Source organism: Terrapene carolina, unplaced genomic scaffold (assembly GCF_002925995.2).
Source record: "Terrapene carolina triunguis isolate 2854851 unplaced genomic scaffold, T_m_triunguis-2.0 Scaffold22, whole genome shotgun sequence".
In the NCBI taxonomy this organism is placed as follows: Eukaryota; Metazoa; Chordata; order Testudines; family Emydidae; genus Terrapene; species Terrapene triunguis.
In genome coordinates this window covers 8,384,639-8,401,461 of record NW_020664373.1, presented here as the reverse complement: position 1 = coordinate 8,401,461, position 16,823 = coordinate 8,384,639, and the positions used below count along the sequence as shown (strand labels likewise).

General features: G+C 40.9%; 1 protein-coding gene across 3 annotated transcripts in view; it reads right to left on the bottom strand.

Annotated features, from left to right (window-relative positions):
- LOC112117532 (epidermal growth factor-like protein 6) overlaps positions 1-16,823 on the bottom strand; it is a 63,542-nt gene that overhangs the window by 22,436 nt on the left and 24,283 nt on the right. For 2 of the 3 annotated variants that reach the window (XM_024215503.2, XM_024215504.2), the window contains exons 6-7: positions 12,322-12,456; positions 10,343-10,465 (exon numbers count right to left, since the gene is read on the bottom strand). In XM_024215503.2, the coding sequence (XP_024071271.1) occupies positions 10,343-10,465; positions 12,322-12,456 (258 nt within the window). The remainder of the gene's footprint in view (positions 1-10,342; positions 10,466-12,321; positions 12,457-16,823) is intronic. The other variant, XM_024215505.2, reaches the window with a different exon arrangement.

Genomic DNA, 16,823 nt, shown 5'->3' with positions numbered 1-16,823 from the left:
AAAACTACAAAGAACATCACTGGGAAAATTTCCTAAGGGATGCTTTTAAATTTAAGCAGCAGCCCCATTTTTCGTGCAATGTTTTCCTTGGCAATGTTTTGACCTCCAAACTTAAATTTATTTCTTAATTTTTGTTTTTACATTCCTCAATCCTGTCTCCATGAACCCCAAACTATGTTGGAATTGCACAAGTGGTGGGGTGGGGGCAGCTTCCTTAAAAGCCCTCTGCTGCATTTCCAGGGGAAGGAGCAGCCAGGATTGCTATCACACCGATGGTGGGTTGGAAGAGAAGGGCATATATTTTCCTTCTGTGAGTGATGACACAGGTAAGGAGCAGGGTTACGGTAGAGGGGGAGATCGGGGCAAGTTTTGTGTCTCTGGGCCTGGGGGGGAGTGGGTTGGTTATGTAGAGCTGAGATTTTATTTAGAGTGCTTTTGTTTGGCTGTTTTTCTCCCCCTGTGCAGATATTGGGGATTACTTTCCTCTGCACCTTACACTAGTTCATACCCTTTATTCCAACCTTGGTGATGGGGGATTTGGCTCTGATGGATTAGCTGACATCCCTCCCATTTAGGTGTTCACTGGGCAGAGGAGCTTTCACCTCTCTCCTTACTAAGGAAAGCTTTAGATGTTATATCTCAGAATAGGTATCAGAGGGTAGGCCTCATCCTCTGTTATTGTTAAATGAAAGATTGGTTCTATCTAAAATACTTATATGCCCCCTATTACTGTAACATCTGAGAGCCTCGCAAGCTTTAATGTATTTAATCTCACAACACCCATGAGGTGGTGCTATTATGCCCATTTTACAGATGGGGAACTGAGTCACAGAAAGACAATGTATTTTCCAACCTCACAGAGGAAGCCTAGTGGGACAGGGAATTGAACCCAGGACTCCCAAATCTTAGACTAGAGCTCTAACCACCAGGCCACCCTTCCTGGTTGATGATAAAACACTGGCCATCCATGATGTGACAAAGGATGAAACTCTGACTTCACACATATGGCAGAGATGTGGTGGGATGACAACACAGGACCAACTTTGGCTAACAGATACCAGATGGGTATGTGGTAGAGCATGAACTGAAGGGAATAATTAAGAAGGCTGCCATGGCTCAACTGTTTACATCTGACCAAAAGCACAGGAAAGCCACTGCCCCAAAATTACACCTGATAGTGCTTCTCCATGTGATCTGCAAGTCCCAGGAAAGAGATGGGAACTGATCTGGTGATATAGATCACTCACTGATACAGCAGAAGTTCCTGTACAAGCTGAGGAAGTTCCTACTTATGGCATCAGAGTCACTGAGGGAGACAGTGCCTAAGGAGTTTTAAAATCCACACAGATAGGGTGACCAGATGTTCCGATTGTATAGGGACAGTCCTGATTTTTGGGTCTTTTCCTTATATAGGATCCTATTACCCCCCACCCCCGTCCCGATTTTTCACACTTGCTGTCTGGTCACCCTACACACAGATAACAAGTCTTCCAAATCAGCTCAGGACTTCATGGCTGCCATGACAATCCTAGGATTATCCCATGTCATTGTGTGTTCCAGCCACACTCTGAATCTGTTTGGGTTAGGAACACACATTGACATGGTTCTTCTGGTTTGAGTTCAGAGCCCCTCTCTCCTGTTGGGGTGGGGGATCTGCTTTCATGGTCTGCCCCTAGAGGTTAATGAGACCTGAGCATTCCAGAGAGTTCTAGAGGAGAAGACTTTCTTGCTCACAGAACACTCTCAGTAGGTTAGCAGAACTTTATTATAGTCTTTGAAGACATTGGGGGTGATGGGGGATGAAGTTTCTTTTAGGAATTTGAGGGATAGGGAGAAGTGGATATTTTCCCCTTTGTTTCTGCTGTCTAGTGGTTGTATATCTGGGGAGGGGTATGCTGTTTTGAATTTATGATTTTTGAATTGCATTTTTAGTTGATGACAAGGATATCTAGATTCTAGGATAGGTTCTCTTTTCTGTGTGTTTCTTTAAATAGTAGTAGCAGAAAAAAAATCAGCAATTACAAATAAAATAATTAAATGTGTAACATGGAGAGTAGGGGAAAAGGTAGAGAGATCACATCAACTCCCCTTTAACACATTGCTATTAGTCTGAATTTGTCCCTTTTTCAAAAGCCCCAAAGTGGCTACATTTTCTTTTTCAATGAACTGTCCCACATAGACAAAAGCAGTTTCCCTGGGAGGTACTTAGTGATGTATTCAGGTTTTATGAGGCTGCAGCTGCAGGTATAAAGCAAACCAGTGCCAGTATAAATAAATCAAAATCTCAGATGTTATTTTTCTTTCCTTTGGATAATAGTTCCAGGCTCATTTGCCATACATCTGCATGTCATGACTTTCTTAATGTGTTGCTTAGCAAGCCTTCCCCCTGGAGGATGGTGCTATAAAGAACGTACTGTATAATTTAGCCGATATGGTTCGCTGAGTCTTTACTCAGAACACAGCAAGAAAAATTAACAGGAAAACCCCATTCCCAACAAATTTCCTCTCAACAATCAGTAACACAAAACTCCAGGCTTTTAATAAAGAGCCTATGGAGGTTTTCAAATCAAGTCTGACTGCCCAGCAAACCTGAACATCTGCTTTCAGTTTCTGCTTTGAAGTCTTCCTTTTGAAATGAAAAATTCTTATAGCTCAACCTAATAACCTTTATGGTGCCAAAAAGAAAGAAAATAGGGGCAAGGAAACCAACCTACAGATGTGATAAAAATATGGGGACAAAGGAGCACAGTCCACACACCTTTTTGGTTTGTAATAATATTATGAAAAGCTGCATACTCTCATTTTAGAATCACGGGTGAATGGAGGTTGGGCTGGGGGCAGCTTTTTGGAGATATCACTAATCCTTTTTCCAATCGGATTCCTGTCTTAAAGTAGCCTAAGGTGCTAAATTTAAGCCTTCTTAAGTCTGGATGTCAGCAACAGCTGGAGAGGATCCTTCCCCATATTCATCTGGAAAATCTTATGGTCCCACAACATGTTCTGTACAATCTACTGTCATCAGAGTTTGCTAACTTCCACATATGGACATCACAGGAAGGAACAGCCTGAGCCTCCATGAGAATGTGGAATGCAGTGGAGAAAGCCAAAGGCCAAACTGCTTAAGACTAAGGCTGTGAGGCTGGAATTTTTGAGAAAAACCCTCAATATATAATCCTATATTTATTGAACACAAACCTTCATGCATTTATCAACAACTTTGATCCATTTCTCCCCTGCCATTCTTTATAAATCTCAAAAAGAACAGGAGTACTTGTGGCACCTTAGAGACTAACAAATTTATTAGAGCATAAGCTTTCGTGGGCTACAACCCAGTTCTTCGGATGTACTTGGAACTACTTAAATCCTACTGTCTGTATTTAATAAAATCACTTTTTATTTAGTAATTTACTCAGAGTATGTATTAATACCTGGGGGAGCAAACAACTGTGCATATCTCTCTATCAGTGTTATAGAGGGCGAACAATTTATGAGTTTGCCCTGCATAAGCTTTATGCAGGGTAAAACGGATTTATCTGGGTTTAGACCCCATTGGGAGTTGGGCATCTGAGTGCTAAAGACAAGCACACTCCTGTGAGCTGTTTTTAGGTAAACTTGCAGCTTTGGGACAAGTGATTCAGACCCTGGGTCTGTGTTGGAGCCAGACTGGAGTGTCTCGCTCAGCAAGACAGGGTGCTGGAGTCCTGAGCTGGCAGGGAAAACAGAAGCAGGGGTAGTCTTGGCACATCGGGTGGCAGCTCCCAAGGGGGTTTCTGTGATCCAACCCGTTAGTCTCTAAGGTGCCACAAGTACTCCTGTTCTTTTTGCGGATACAGACGAACACGGCTGCTACTCTGAAACCTGTCTTTATAAATCTCATATCTGGCAGTATATAGATTAGTACCTGTCAGTCATTCTTTTACATTTTGTGTTTATAATGCCTATAGGAAAATGCATCAGCTTTCAAAGGTACTTTAATTCACAGAGAATTAAAACAAAAGAGCGGTGCAAGCAACAATGCCAGTGGAGGCTAAGGGCTAAAAGTGAGTTTTTTCTGTAAACACGTTCTGTGCAAGATTAAGAAACCAAGGAATTGGTGACTAATGCCAGAGTTAAGCAGGTTGAGTTGGAAAGAACATAGAACAATTGCTAGACTCCAGCTTTTCGTGTGCTGTGCTATACAAAGAGGGATGTTGTTCCTGAGAGCAAAAACAAAAAGATGGAGATGTACATTCCTTTCTCTCAGACGTGCCTCTGTAACCATGGCTGGGAATTGGTACATAAGAACTAACTGTTCCCAACAGAGAAGAGTGATTGCTGTCAACTCCTGTACGCTATATATTGCTTCCTCCTTGACACCTAGCCTAACGTTAGGATTATCACCTGCCAGGTTTTCTAAGAGGTTAGTTTATAAAACAAGTTTATAACTTCTGTATATAAAAGTGAAAGAGTGAGCATGCACGTGTGTGTGTGTGTGTGTATATATATATATATATATATATTCCATAAGGTTAGGAAATTTTAAATTTAAATATAAAATTTCCTAACCTTATGGAAAATTTCTATAGAACTTAGTAGGGATGCAACCACTAGGATTCCAGAGTAATAACTCTAAAAATCTATTGCATGTAGTAGAAAATGCTTCTGTTTCTACAGAATTTTGAAACTATCCTATAAATTTGAAAAATTACATAGTCTTTCTATAGGATTTGTAAACCAACCTACCACTCTTCTTTAGGAATTATTGCAAAATAGTCTGACAATGCGCAAAAACTTGATATTTCCAAAACTCCCATTAAGACATTTCAAGAGTTGATCCAGGAACAAGCTCATTTAATTTTTAAGATATATACAATTTTAAGTGAAAAAAGATGTTGACAACATTGATGAAAAGATGGTAGAGGGATTTGGCCAAATAAATTGATCTGTATGAATGGGTCTTTTTAGTGTGTGTAGCACATAGAAAAAAAATGTATAAATTACTGTACTGATAGCCTCTGACTCCAGCGAAGATACATAATATTTTTGCTATCAGGGAGGTGCTTTCTTGGAGGGGGTTGTGGGTAAAGGGGTACATATTGCTCATGTTGTGATTGTGTCCAGGAACTAGGCAGTTTGGGGAAGAAGTTGCTAGAGAGTTTCATTTTATGACAAAATGCCAGCATTCTAAAGATCCCTTGACCTGCTTACTTAATGCTCCAGTAAAGGACCTTCATTTTAAACAAAACTGCAAAAAAATTTTTATATCGTTAACAGCTAGACTGTTTTGGACATTATTGGAAAAAATGTGACCCTTCCTCCTATGGTATTGTGATATAGTAAAATATGGATTGTCCTCGTAATGGAAGAGCTTTCACACACAAGAGAAGTGCCAAAATGAGGATAGGTACTTAGGAATTTGGTCACCCTCTCTTGCGTATTCAGAGGAAGAGGGCACGCAGCCAGCACACCAGAATCTTTATCCAAGTTCTTTGAATAGTAACCTGATCCTGAATAAATAATGTAGTATGTTAATTGAAACTTTGCCTCAATAAAAAGTTTCAAAATAAATAAATTCCCATTAAAAATCTGACCACCTCGGGTAGGGAAAGAGTGAGACTTAGAGAAACTGCGGCATTTCCACAATACTGGATTACACTTGCCTAAAGCAAGCAGCAAGACTTTCAGCAGGCAATACCTGAGACAGCAAATGGATCACAGTTATTGAATAAAGGATGGTAGCAGTACTGGGCTACATTTTAAACAGAATTAGAAGAGTCTCACGGTGACAGGGTTAGAACAGCTTTTTAAGCTTCTGGAAATCCTGTGATGTCGGCCTATGCTGTGTTGAGGATTGGTGAGTTAGTAGGAAAACAGAACCAGCCTTAGGTTTTTCATGTTCTGAGATGAACAAAATCACCTTGAACAATGTGATATGCTAGACAGAGGGGAGACAAGGACAGTTGTGTTCATGTGCTGCTATTTAGCAACCTAACAAAGAACAACAAGACAAGAATGCAGAGGTCTCCAGCTGGGTAATATAAATAAAGTACCATTGCATGACAGAATGCTGGATGAAACTTCTAGTTTCAAAGTTAGCACTGCCTTTTCCTTGCTCCTTTAATAACTTAATACAAAGAGTGAATTAAAAGAAGCAGTTCCTGTTTTCCCAGGAATCCATATTGCTTATGTAAAAACTCTTGGGATTCTATTCTCAAATAAAAGACTGAAACACACACGAGTGTGTGATGGAAGAAATGTACTTAGTCAATACACAATCAGAAGTCAGAAGAAACAGAGACCTGACAAAAGCTGTGGACTGGAATAAGATGAAGGCCAGATGTGAGAATGGTTAACAACACCCCTTTAGGTAAAGGGTTACAATTTTTGTAGGTTCTAAGAGGCAGTTCAGAAACACACTTCAACATGCCATTCAAATCTACAAACAGAGGCAAAAGTAAGCCTGAAGTACCACAGACAGTATCATGGAATCATAGAATATCAGGGTTGGAAGAGACCTCATAAGGTTATCTAGTCCAACCCCCTGCTCAAAGCAGGACCAACCCCATCTAAATCATCCCAGTCAGGCTTTGTCATGTATACATGCAGTATTCTGTATGCAGTTCACTGTAGTAGCCATGTTCCATTCTATATATAGATTAAAAAACACCAACCCACATCTGAATTTTACATTTATTAACCTCTGTAATTATTCAGTGATTTTAAGAGGTTTAGCCACACGATTCTCATTACAAGCAATGAGAGCTACCTGGCTAACCTCTCACATAACACTTTGGCTTGGTCTACACTTACCCCCCAATTCGAACTAAGGTACGCAACTTCAGCTACGTGAATAACGTAGCTGAAGTTCGAAGTACCTTAGTTCAAACTTACCTCGGTCCACACGCGGCAGACAGGCTCCCCCGTCAACGCCGCGGTACTCCTCTCGTATAGCTGGAGTACCGCAGTCGACGGCGATCACTTCCTGGTTCGACTTATCGCGTCCAGACAAGACGTGATAAGTCGAACCCAGAACTTCGATTCCCAGCCACTGAACTAGCGGCTGGGTGTAGACATACCCTTTGATTTATCATGCATTAGTAAAATCTAATGCCATTGCAATGGAAAATCATTTACAGTATCCTGTAGAAAACTGTTATCCAGACCTAGTGATTCCTCTCCCAAATATGGTGTAGTTTTAGGACTAATCATGCAAGACACCAAGTACCCTAAGCTACCAGGGTGAAATCCTGACCCTGATGAAGTCAATAGCAAAACTCCCATTGACTTCAATAAGTCCAGGATTTCACTCCCATTACCTTTTGAATTGGGAGCACTTAGCTGCTCAGTATAAGTCTGTATGTCTATTTTGCTGTCAGCTGCTACACACGTCTCTTTTAGCACCAATGCTGTCCAGGTTTGCCCTCCCACTGAGTAAGTTTTAGATTATTTTCTCTACCTAGACTTGCATACATTTTCCCAATTGAACTCTCATTTTATTCCTTTCTGTCCATATTTCTAATTTCTCTATTTATCTGTGTTATTTCTCTGCTCTCTCTGGAGTTCATACCTCTTAATTCACTATCCTCTGCAAATTTTAATAATGTGCTACTTTTTATCCCTCTTCTGGATAATTAACAAACTTCAGTAAGTTAGGACAGAATACTAGAAACTGTATTGTAGTGAACAGTCCCAGACTAGCAGAGAGATGGAGTAGATGGTCTAACAGGATTTTTCAGTCTCTAACATTGATGATTCTATAGGACTAGCCCTTGTAGAATGTGCAATAACCACCGCATATGCTCAAAAATTCTTCCTTTGTTCTCATTCAAGTAACTTGTAAAAATGTAACAAAGTGATGCATATTCATCTTTGAAATATTTCTGTTTAAGTAAAAATAACTCATGCATAGATTTGGTCAGAAAATAGGGTTCCCCTTTGATACAGAAACATTTTGACATTTCTGCATCTATTTTTGTTTTGTTTTGTTTGTGGACCCAAATAGAAACATTTTGTTTCAGTTTAGTTTGACGTTAGACTGTATTGTAAGGCAAACTACATCTCCCATGATGCTCCACAGTGTCCCCTCTTGCTGAACCACTGGGGTGCATCAAGGGTGATGAAGTCTGGCTGGGGAGCCCTGTCTGTAGGGGAGAATATGGGCATGAGGCACCTGAACTACAACTCCCATGAGAGACTGGACTTCCAAATCTAAATTTTTAGATTTTGGTCAAAGAATTTTTGTTTGTTTGTTTTTTTTTAATGAAAAGTCAATATTTTCCACAGAACATAGATACTTCTCACAAAAAAATTAATTCAGTCAAAAATCCAATTTTCCATGAAAATATAGTTTCAATGGAAATTTTTCAACTAGCCATATTTATGCAAAAGTATCAATTTCACTTTTGTCTTGTATTTAAAGTACTATAAAGGTGCCCGGTGCTACCATGGTAGGTAATAGGGACCATTAAAAGTGTATGGAAAACTCCCCTCTAGGGTGCGTTTCACAGGATTGTCCCAGGTTTGAGCAAGCTAGGTTTTCACTGTATTTGCACTGAGTTTTGATGTTACACTTAGAAGATGTTGCAACATCATAATTTGTCCCAAAGGACAAACTTGTAAAACTGTCAACTCAAAGTAGAATTCAGTATATTTTGCTACAAGTTCTGGCAGTATACTTTTTTTCTCTCTCACACACACTCACTCTTTTGGCATGTCAGAGTCAGGGCCGGCTCCAGGCACCAGCTTCTCAAGCAGGTGCTTGGGGCGGCCGCTCTGAAGAGGGGCGGCAGGTCCAGGTATTCGGCGGCAATTCGGCGGACGGTCCCTCACTCCGCCTGGGAGTGAAGGACCTCCCGCCGAATTGCTGCCGCAGATCGCGATCGCGGCTTTTTTTAGATCGCGATCGTGGCTTTTTTTTTGTTTTGTTTTTTGTTTTGTTTTGGCTGCTTGGGGCGGCCAAAACCCTGGAGCTGGCCCTGGTCAGAGTCATGCTCTTAAACCGAACTATGTACAAAATCTGACCAAAATTAGATATTTTTGCTTGATCCTGCTTAAATCAGTTTGATGTGGTCCAAATTTCTGAATCTTTAGCTGTCATGCAAGTCAGATTTACCTGATGGAAAGGTATGTCAAACAGTGGTGACAAAGCTGGGATAAGATTAACGCTGTAATCTTAACACCCTTTCAATGTTGACTACATTCTTGTCATTGGCAACTTTGAAGGTGTAGTTAGTATATAGTGTTCACTGAACTTGAAAACTGTTCTCCATGGCCATATACCTTTGCACTAGCATTAAGAAATTAAAGACAATGGGCCAAATTCAGCCCTGAAATAGTAGTGTCCTTATTGACTTCACTCATGTTGGGTCTGAATTGAGCCTAACAGATTCAGTACTGATGCAAAAAAAGGATTCTGCCTAAATTGTCACTATGTACAGCATCTAGAACATGATAGGTGCTAGTCAGCTTTTTAAGGCATCATTGCAAGGTTTGAGATACCACAGTAATGGGAATAAGAACCTGTATAGAATATAACATCACAGCACATTTTGGCAGTGCTAGTGTAATATAAATAAATAATAGAATTACATAGAATCATTGAAATGCAGGGCTAGAAGGGACTTTGAGAGGTCCAGCTGAGGGAGGTCCATACCCAATCACCTAAAGTTTAAAAGGATTAATGGAGCAGGACCCATGGAAAGGGCTACTGTGACATACAAAGTAGATAAGAGCTTATCAGAATATTTTCACAACATTCTTCCTCTGATGAATGGAAACATTTTCTGATCTCCCCTGAGGAAGATTTATTGAATTAAGTTGTAGGAGAAACCTTCACCAGAAAATAAAACGGTGCACTTAAATAGGCTGCTCTTGTCTTTATGTTTAATTTTTTCTTTTTTGGAGGGTCATTTTCATTTAGGAGTTGGCATACACATCTCTGTGGACAGAAAAGACATGAGACAAAACTATAAACAAAAACATTTTAGCACGAAAAGCAAGCCCTGTTCCCTCCACACCCATTTTACCTGAGCTTGTTTGCAACTCTTCTAGAAAGGTCTGAATAGTTCAAGAGGCCAAGCCTTTGAGGAAAAACTGCAGCAGATTTCTTTAGAGAGAGAAGATGGATAAGACCATATTCTGCTCACCATTACATCAGTGGGATTCCACCGGTGTAACAGAACATAATTTGGCCAAAAAAATACTTTTATTATATATGCAATAAGAGATTACTCTTGTAATATGTGTGTGACTTCAGTGGGAGTTTTGTCTGGCTAAGAAATAAAGGACTGGGTTCTAATAATCATCCTGTAGTTACCTGAGAAGAGTAAAAGCAATGCACCTCCAGGGATCAGCAGTTACTTACCAGAACATTCAAATCCACTACCTCTGTAGCCCTGTTTACATTTGCACTTGAAGGATCCCTGAGTATTGAGGCACCCTGCATGGACGTTACACTTGTGTATACTTGCAGCACATTCATTTATATCTAGAAAAGGGATACTTCAGTGAAAATTTCAGACAGTCATCTGTTTTCAGACAATTTAAGCACCAGCATCAGAACAAGAATGTCCTGAAACCACCACTAACAGAAGAATCCGCTCTGGGTATGGACTCTTGCTTCTTTCTCAAGACCACAACTTTTGGCCTCCCTTTCTGAGCATGACTTTTAGTACAATAATTTTAGGGCCTGCTCCTGGTCCTAGTGAAGTCAATGGGGGTTTTGCTTATGCCTTCAGTGAGAGCAGGATTGGGCCCTGAGATTGTAAATGTTGCTCTCCTAACAAAATACAAAGGGCCCATGAGAATAAGCATGACTGTGATGAAATGCAGTCATTTTGGCCCTAGTTCTGCCCTCCTTGCATGGAATAGCACCTCACTCCAAGAACAATCCTACTTGCAAACTACCCTTGCAAGTAAGGGTGGCAGAACTGTGCCTGTAGATTGTAAGATCCCTAGGGCAGGGGGTTCTTGTATTTGTTTGAGAAGTGCCAGGCACTTACAGAATGCTGTTGGAAAATATAATTGAGCTATTCAGTAAGCCATTATGTTAAATTGACATCAGAACATTTTAAACAGTGGCAGTAACTGATTTAATTGTTTTGTTCCATTTGATTTTGCTACTGAATGGCACAAGAGCTTTTCTGGTTTCTCCCACATGAGGGAGCTAAGTTCTTACAAAGTTAAAGTTTTGCACCCATTCATATGTTACCCACCCATGATTCACACCCGGCAGGTCAAAGGTACAGATGCAAAGCATGGATCAGCGTGGACAAACATGTAACAGAGGAGAACTCTGCATCAAACGGCTGATGTATTTGTCAATAAGATTCAGACCTGCAAGCTTTAGGCCAGGTCTCACCATTTTGTCTATGCACATACATACATAAGGAGGTGGGGGGAAGGAAATCATTTTCAGTTTTAAGGCTCCTGGGATTTGAGTACAACAGGAAACCAAGACTCCACTCCGAAATCTGCCTTAAAAAAATCTCTCAAAAAACAAGAGGACATTAGTTCTCCTTTGTATGTGCTCAGTGTAATTCCAATTCTCTCAGGCCCTTACGACTGTATCATTAGAGCAACATTTTTCAATGCCTGCCACATCAACTACAAATTTGGTCTTCTTACGCAATATGTGAGGCCTCTAGTTAATGGACTGCAACAGGGGACTAGGGAGGTTTGACATTTGTTTTTGCATCTGTGTATGTTAAGATGACTTAAGAGTATTTTCATCTGTATTTGTCTCTGCATCTGAAAGATCAGAGATGTAACACAGTTCTTCAAAGTAATTAAACCCTACTTTTTCCAGCCAGTTATTTTTTCTTATTTGAGCTGGACAAACAAACATTTCTTGCCATTGTGTTACAACTTAATGAAAGCATCGGAAGCTGCACCTCACTATGCTGATCAGAGCCAAAAAATGAATTTACCCCTTTTGGTTTTAATCCAAACAAGCGAGCTTTCAATTAGCAGCTTTAAATCAAAACTGAGCACTCCCTTGTAATCCATTGTTCCCTTGTTGCAGACTTGATTACAAATAATTGTACATCTTGTGTGAAATTTCCTAGAGAGGTCTTGGCAAGAGAAGGCAATATAAATTGCAGTTGCCATTGTAAATTTTCATTGATATCATTATATATAGTTTTTCAGTCATCAGGCTGCAGAGATTAGTCAGTGTCCCAAGGAGGGTTCTAAATGATATTTTACATCTGGTTCTGAGCTGCACTCTCAAGCAGAAGCCAATATTCATGCTTAAAGCAAAATCCACTGATCACCATGCAATAACATGAAAGATATACATTGAGGAAAGGGAAGAGACAAACCAACCTACTGCCTAAATCTTACCTACACAGTCATAATGGCCGCTGACATATTTCAGTTCATAACCAATCTGACACTTGCAATAGTAGCTTCCAAATGTGTTGACACATCTGCGGTTATAAGAGCAAATAGCTTTGCCAGTGGAGCACTCATCAATATCTAGGACAAGGAAAATGGAAATTCGTAAGATCAAGCAGAAACAAATGCAGTGCTAGTTGTCACTTGCAAGGTGTGCTTTGGTCACAGCTGTCACTGGAACCACACGTTTCAAAATGTCCATGTTATAAAACATGTCCTGTGACTTTTATATTTGGGGATTGTTTTGCATATGATTACGTGGTAAGATGGTAACAGTAAAGCCAAGTTCACTGAAAACCTTGAGAGCTACCAAATTAAAAATTAGGTTGCGTGAAAGGCTGGGAGATAGCAGGAACCATTAAAGGTAATGGTTTGTCATATGGTCATGCAATATGCGTTGGGGAGGGGAGTACTTCACAGATTGTGATTTCTCTTCTGGGGCGGGGGCAGTTGGGAGGAAACAGCAGAAGTCTCTTAAGATAAGGCCTTTTGCAGAGGTGGGAAAGCAGCAGTGAAGAAAAAAAGAACAGCAGTTTTCTCTCCTGATTTCCTGCACTGCTGCTTGCAGGGGTAAATCCTTTGGCTCTGACAGAAAAGTATGAAATTATGGGTAGAACTCAGGCTGGAAGTCGTGAGTACCGGGGGGTAGCAGACAGCTGTCAGGGGCATGCGACCACCCTGCCCTTCCCGATAAATGGGAAAGGGGCCCGGGTATGGAAAATACCTGAGAACCACTGTTTGAAAGGTTCTTCAATGATCTGGAGTGGCTATATGTTAAATTGGTTTTAATTTTTTTTCTTATTGCAAAATGAAGTAACATTTTCATTAAAATAATGCAACTGGTGACATATGGCATTTAAAAATTGATGGGATTTGCCTTCCCTTTCCCTCCCCCCACATGACCAAACTGTGACGTTAGATAGATTTTGCCATGACAACCCACTATCCTTAACTACAGTAACTCCTCGCTTAACGTTGTAGTTATGTTCCTGAAAAATACAACTTTAAGCAAAACGATGTTAAGTGAATCCAATTTCCTCATAAGAATTAATGTAAATGGGGGAGTTAGGTTCCAGGGAATTTTTTTTCACCAGACAAAAGACTATTTTTTTATTATATATATACATATATACACACACAAATACACCGTATAAGTTTTAAACAAACAATTTAATACCATACACAGCAATGATGATTGTGAAGCTTGGTTGAGGTGGTGGAATCAGACGGTGGGATATTTCCCAGGAAATGTCTTACTGCTAAATGCTGAACTAGCACTCGGCTGAGCCCTCAAGGGTTAACACTCTACAATGTAGCACGAATGAAGAAAGGAGACACAACATGATAGAGAGAGACAGAGACACACACCGTGCGTGTGTGTGTGTGTGTGTGTGAGAGAGAGAGAGGCATTGCCCCTTTAAGTATGCTGACCCCACTCTAAGTACATTGCCTTTTTAAGTAGGTCAGCAAGTTGAGACAGCAGCTGTGGCCAGCAAGCTCCTTCCATCCTGAGCCCTGTTGTTTCCCTCCCCCGCTTTATGGAGATGGGATACAGGAGCAGGGGGAGGGGGATACCCTGACATTACCCCTCCTTCCCCCCCCCCCCCCGCACAGCAAGCAGGAGGCTCCCAGGAGCAGTTCCAAGGCAGAGGGCAGGAGCAGCACATGGCAGTGGGGGGAGGGACAGCTGAACTGCCTGGCAATTGATAGCCTGCTGGGCAGCTGCCGCACAGGGAACTTAGGGGAACTGATAGGGGGGTTGCTGGCCCACCCTGGTTTCAAGCCCCCACCAGCTAGCTCTAACGGGCTGCTCTTTCTGCAAGCAGTGGACAAAGCAGGAGGCTGCCAAACAACGTTATAAGGGAGCATTGCGCAACTTTAAACGAGCATGTTCTCTAAGTGATCAGCAATGTAACAACGAAACAAGGTTAACCGGGACGTTAAGTGAGGCGTTACTGTATTATTATTATTTATGTAGCATTGTGAAGTGGTATATTAAATGTATCTGACACCACAGTCAAATATCCAAACCTGATGGTGTAGGCCAGGGATCGGCAACCTTTGGCACGTGGCCATCAGGGAAATACGCTGACGGGCCGGGACGGTTTGTTTACCTGCAGCGTCCACAGGTTCGGCCGATCGCAGCTCCCACTGGCCACGGTTTGCCATTCCCTTGGCCCGCACTGCTTCCCGTGGCCCCCATTGGCCTGGAATGGCGAACCTTACATTAAACTAAACATTTCCTGTTGGGCTGCTTGTCTATTGTAAGTACTTACATGATCCCTACTACTTTAAATATTGTGCAAGGCTCAGATACCAATGTATTTATCCTCACAATACTCCTATGAGGTTGGAAGTACTTTTATCCCCATTTCACAGATGGGAAACTGAGTCACAGAGCATCCAAACAACTTGCCCCAGGTCACACAGGAGGTTTGTGACAGAGAAAGGAATTGAATACAGATCTCTCAAGTCCCAGGCTAATACTCTAACCACTGGACCATCCTTCCTTTTGCTCATGTTTACACCATTTCTATTGGAGCATTACATTTATCTAAACTCCTTTTTAGTGTTTTAAGGTGTATGCTGAATGTACCAAGATACTTCATAAGCTAAACAAACATATGAAACAATCAAAATGGATGTATGAATAGCTAAAAGAAAGATTTAGGAGAAGCTCTAGACTTGTCTGTTGTATTTAAACACATGCTTCCTGACTGTCTGCCTTCAAATAGCTCTTAAATAATTCAAACAAATGTTAATAATAAAACTACAATGGGAGGCTGGTTAGGGAATCCTGCTGATTCACCCCAAAACAGGACATTTCCAATCACATTCATTTCATTTTCAAGGAAAGAAATACTGTTCCCATCATGGCATGTTTATGGTTTGGAAGCTGAGCCAAATGTCCATATGGGTTCACTCTATAGCTCATAGAGCGATAAAACACTCAGGTCATGTGAAATTTGTGTATGGCGTGCTGTTGCAGCTGTGTCTCAAAAGGACAACTCCTATGGTAACTGTCTCTCCTTAGAAAAAGTGTGTCTAGGTTGACGTGCTTAATTGATCTGTTGCTTGAAAGGCTATGCATGTTTTTTGGCCTATATAGTTACAATTCATTTCCTGTGTGTTTGACATGTCAAACCTCTCCAAGATTCAAAATATTCTTTGGGCTGCAGAGTGCATTCCTATAAAATGTATTTCTCAGCAACATCTGAAATTGAATAGCTACTGTATTCCTCTGCTTCTATCAGATGTTGCCTGCACAGCTGTTCTTTATAATCTGGACCCCAACCCAAACCATGTGTAGTGTGATCAGATACAATTGTGATAGGCACTGTGTACGTGCATGAAATCATCATCATCATCTCCTCTATGTCAGAGACATTTTCACAAGTAATACTGTACGTGCAAGAGGAGGTATTTCTACTGTACCTTTGGGTCAACCACAGAAAATACAGCTTTCTTAGTTATGAGTGGAGCTATGTGAAGTTTTTTTGAATGAAAAGTTTATTCAACAAAACGTGCAGTTGCAGTCAACCTGAAACTATATGGAAAACGTCACACAAATAATTTCAGCCATTCAGAAAACAGCCAGAGAAGAAGAAGAAAGAGGAGTTGGTGCTGTTGCTCATGTCTGTTCCCCACCCCTCATAATCTTTAGCCCAGTGGCTAGGGCACTTAGCTGGAATGTTGGGGCCCCATGTTTGAATCCCTGCTCTGCAACAAAACCAAGCCAGACTTTTTCACTTCACCGCAAATTCAAAAACAAATTCAGATTCAGTTCAACCTGAATTAAATTTGTTTTTCCAGTGTTTTGGAACTACTACCAAACTGGAAAAAAAAATCAATTATTGCCCAGCTCTAGTTATGAGTTTCAATCGTCTAAAGTTGCCTGACTGGAATGGAAGTTACACAAACTCTCTGCGCATTTTTGTGGGATACAGAACTAGTCTTGGAATGCCAAAATTGCAAAGTTTGCAGATGCCTGGTGCACCTAAATCTCTTGCGGAAGCTTGCAAATGAACTTGTGTGCCTAATGATTTTTGTTGTGTGAAATGGAGTACAGTGTTCTGAAAATAAGTTTTTCTGATAGTCTCAAGCCAGTGGCACAGACAAACCTGAAGGAGTTCTTTTGCCCGCCCTTTAAGAAGACATAAGTATGAAATTTAAGATTTCTGCTGTGTATCTAGTGCATGCTGTTGACTATGTTCCCTCTTAAAATGAAATAAGTATCCTTAGGGTTACCTTAAATGAAATAAAATGACCTTTGAATGTACAGATAACCTAACTGAAACAAGTGGTGATCTTCAGACAGAAACAAAGTGGAAGCCTTGCAGTCAGCTCTAAATATGATATACAACTAGCAGTGGGCCCCCAGGTCCCAACTGTGGGGTCAATTGTGGCTTTGCCATGAGCCCTGAGCAAGGGACTGTGCATTGTTGGGA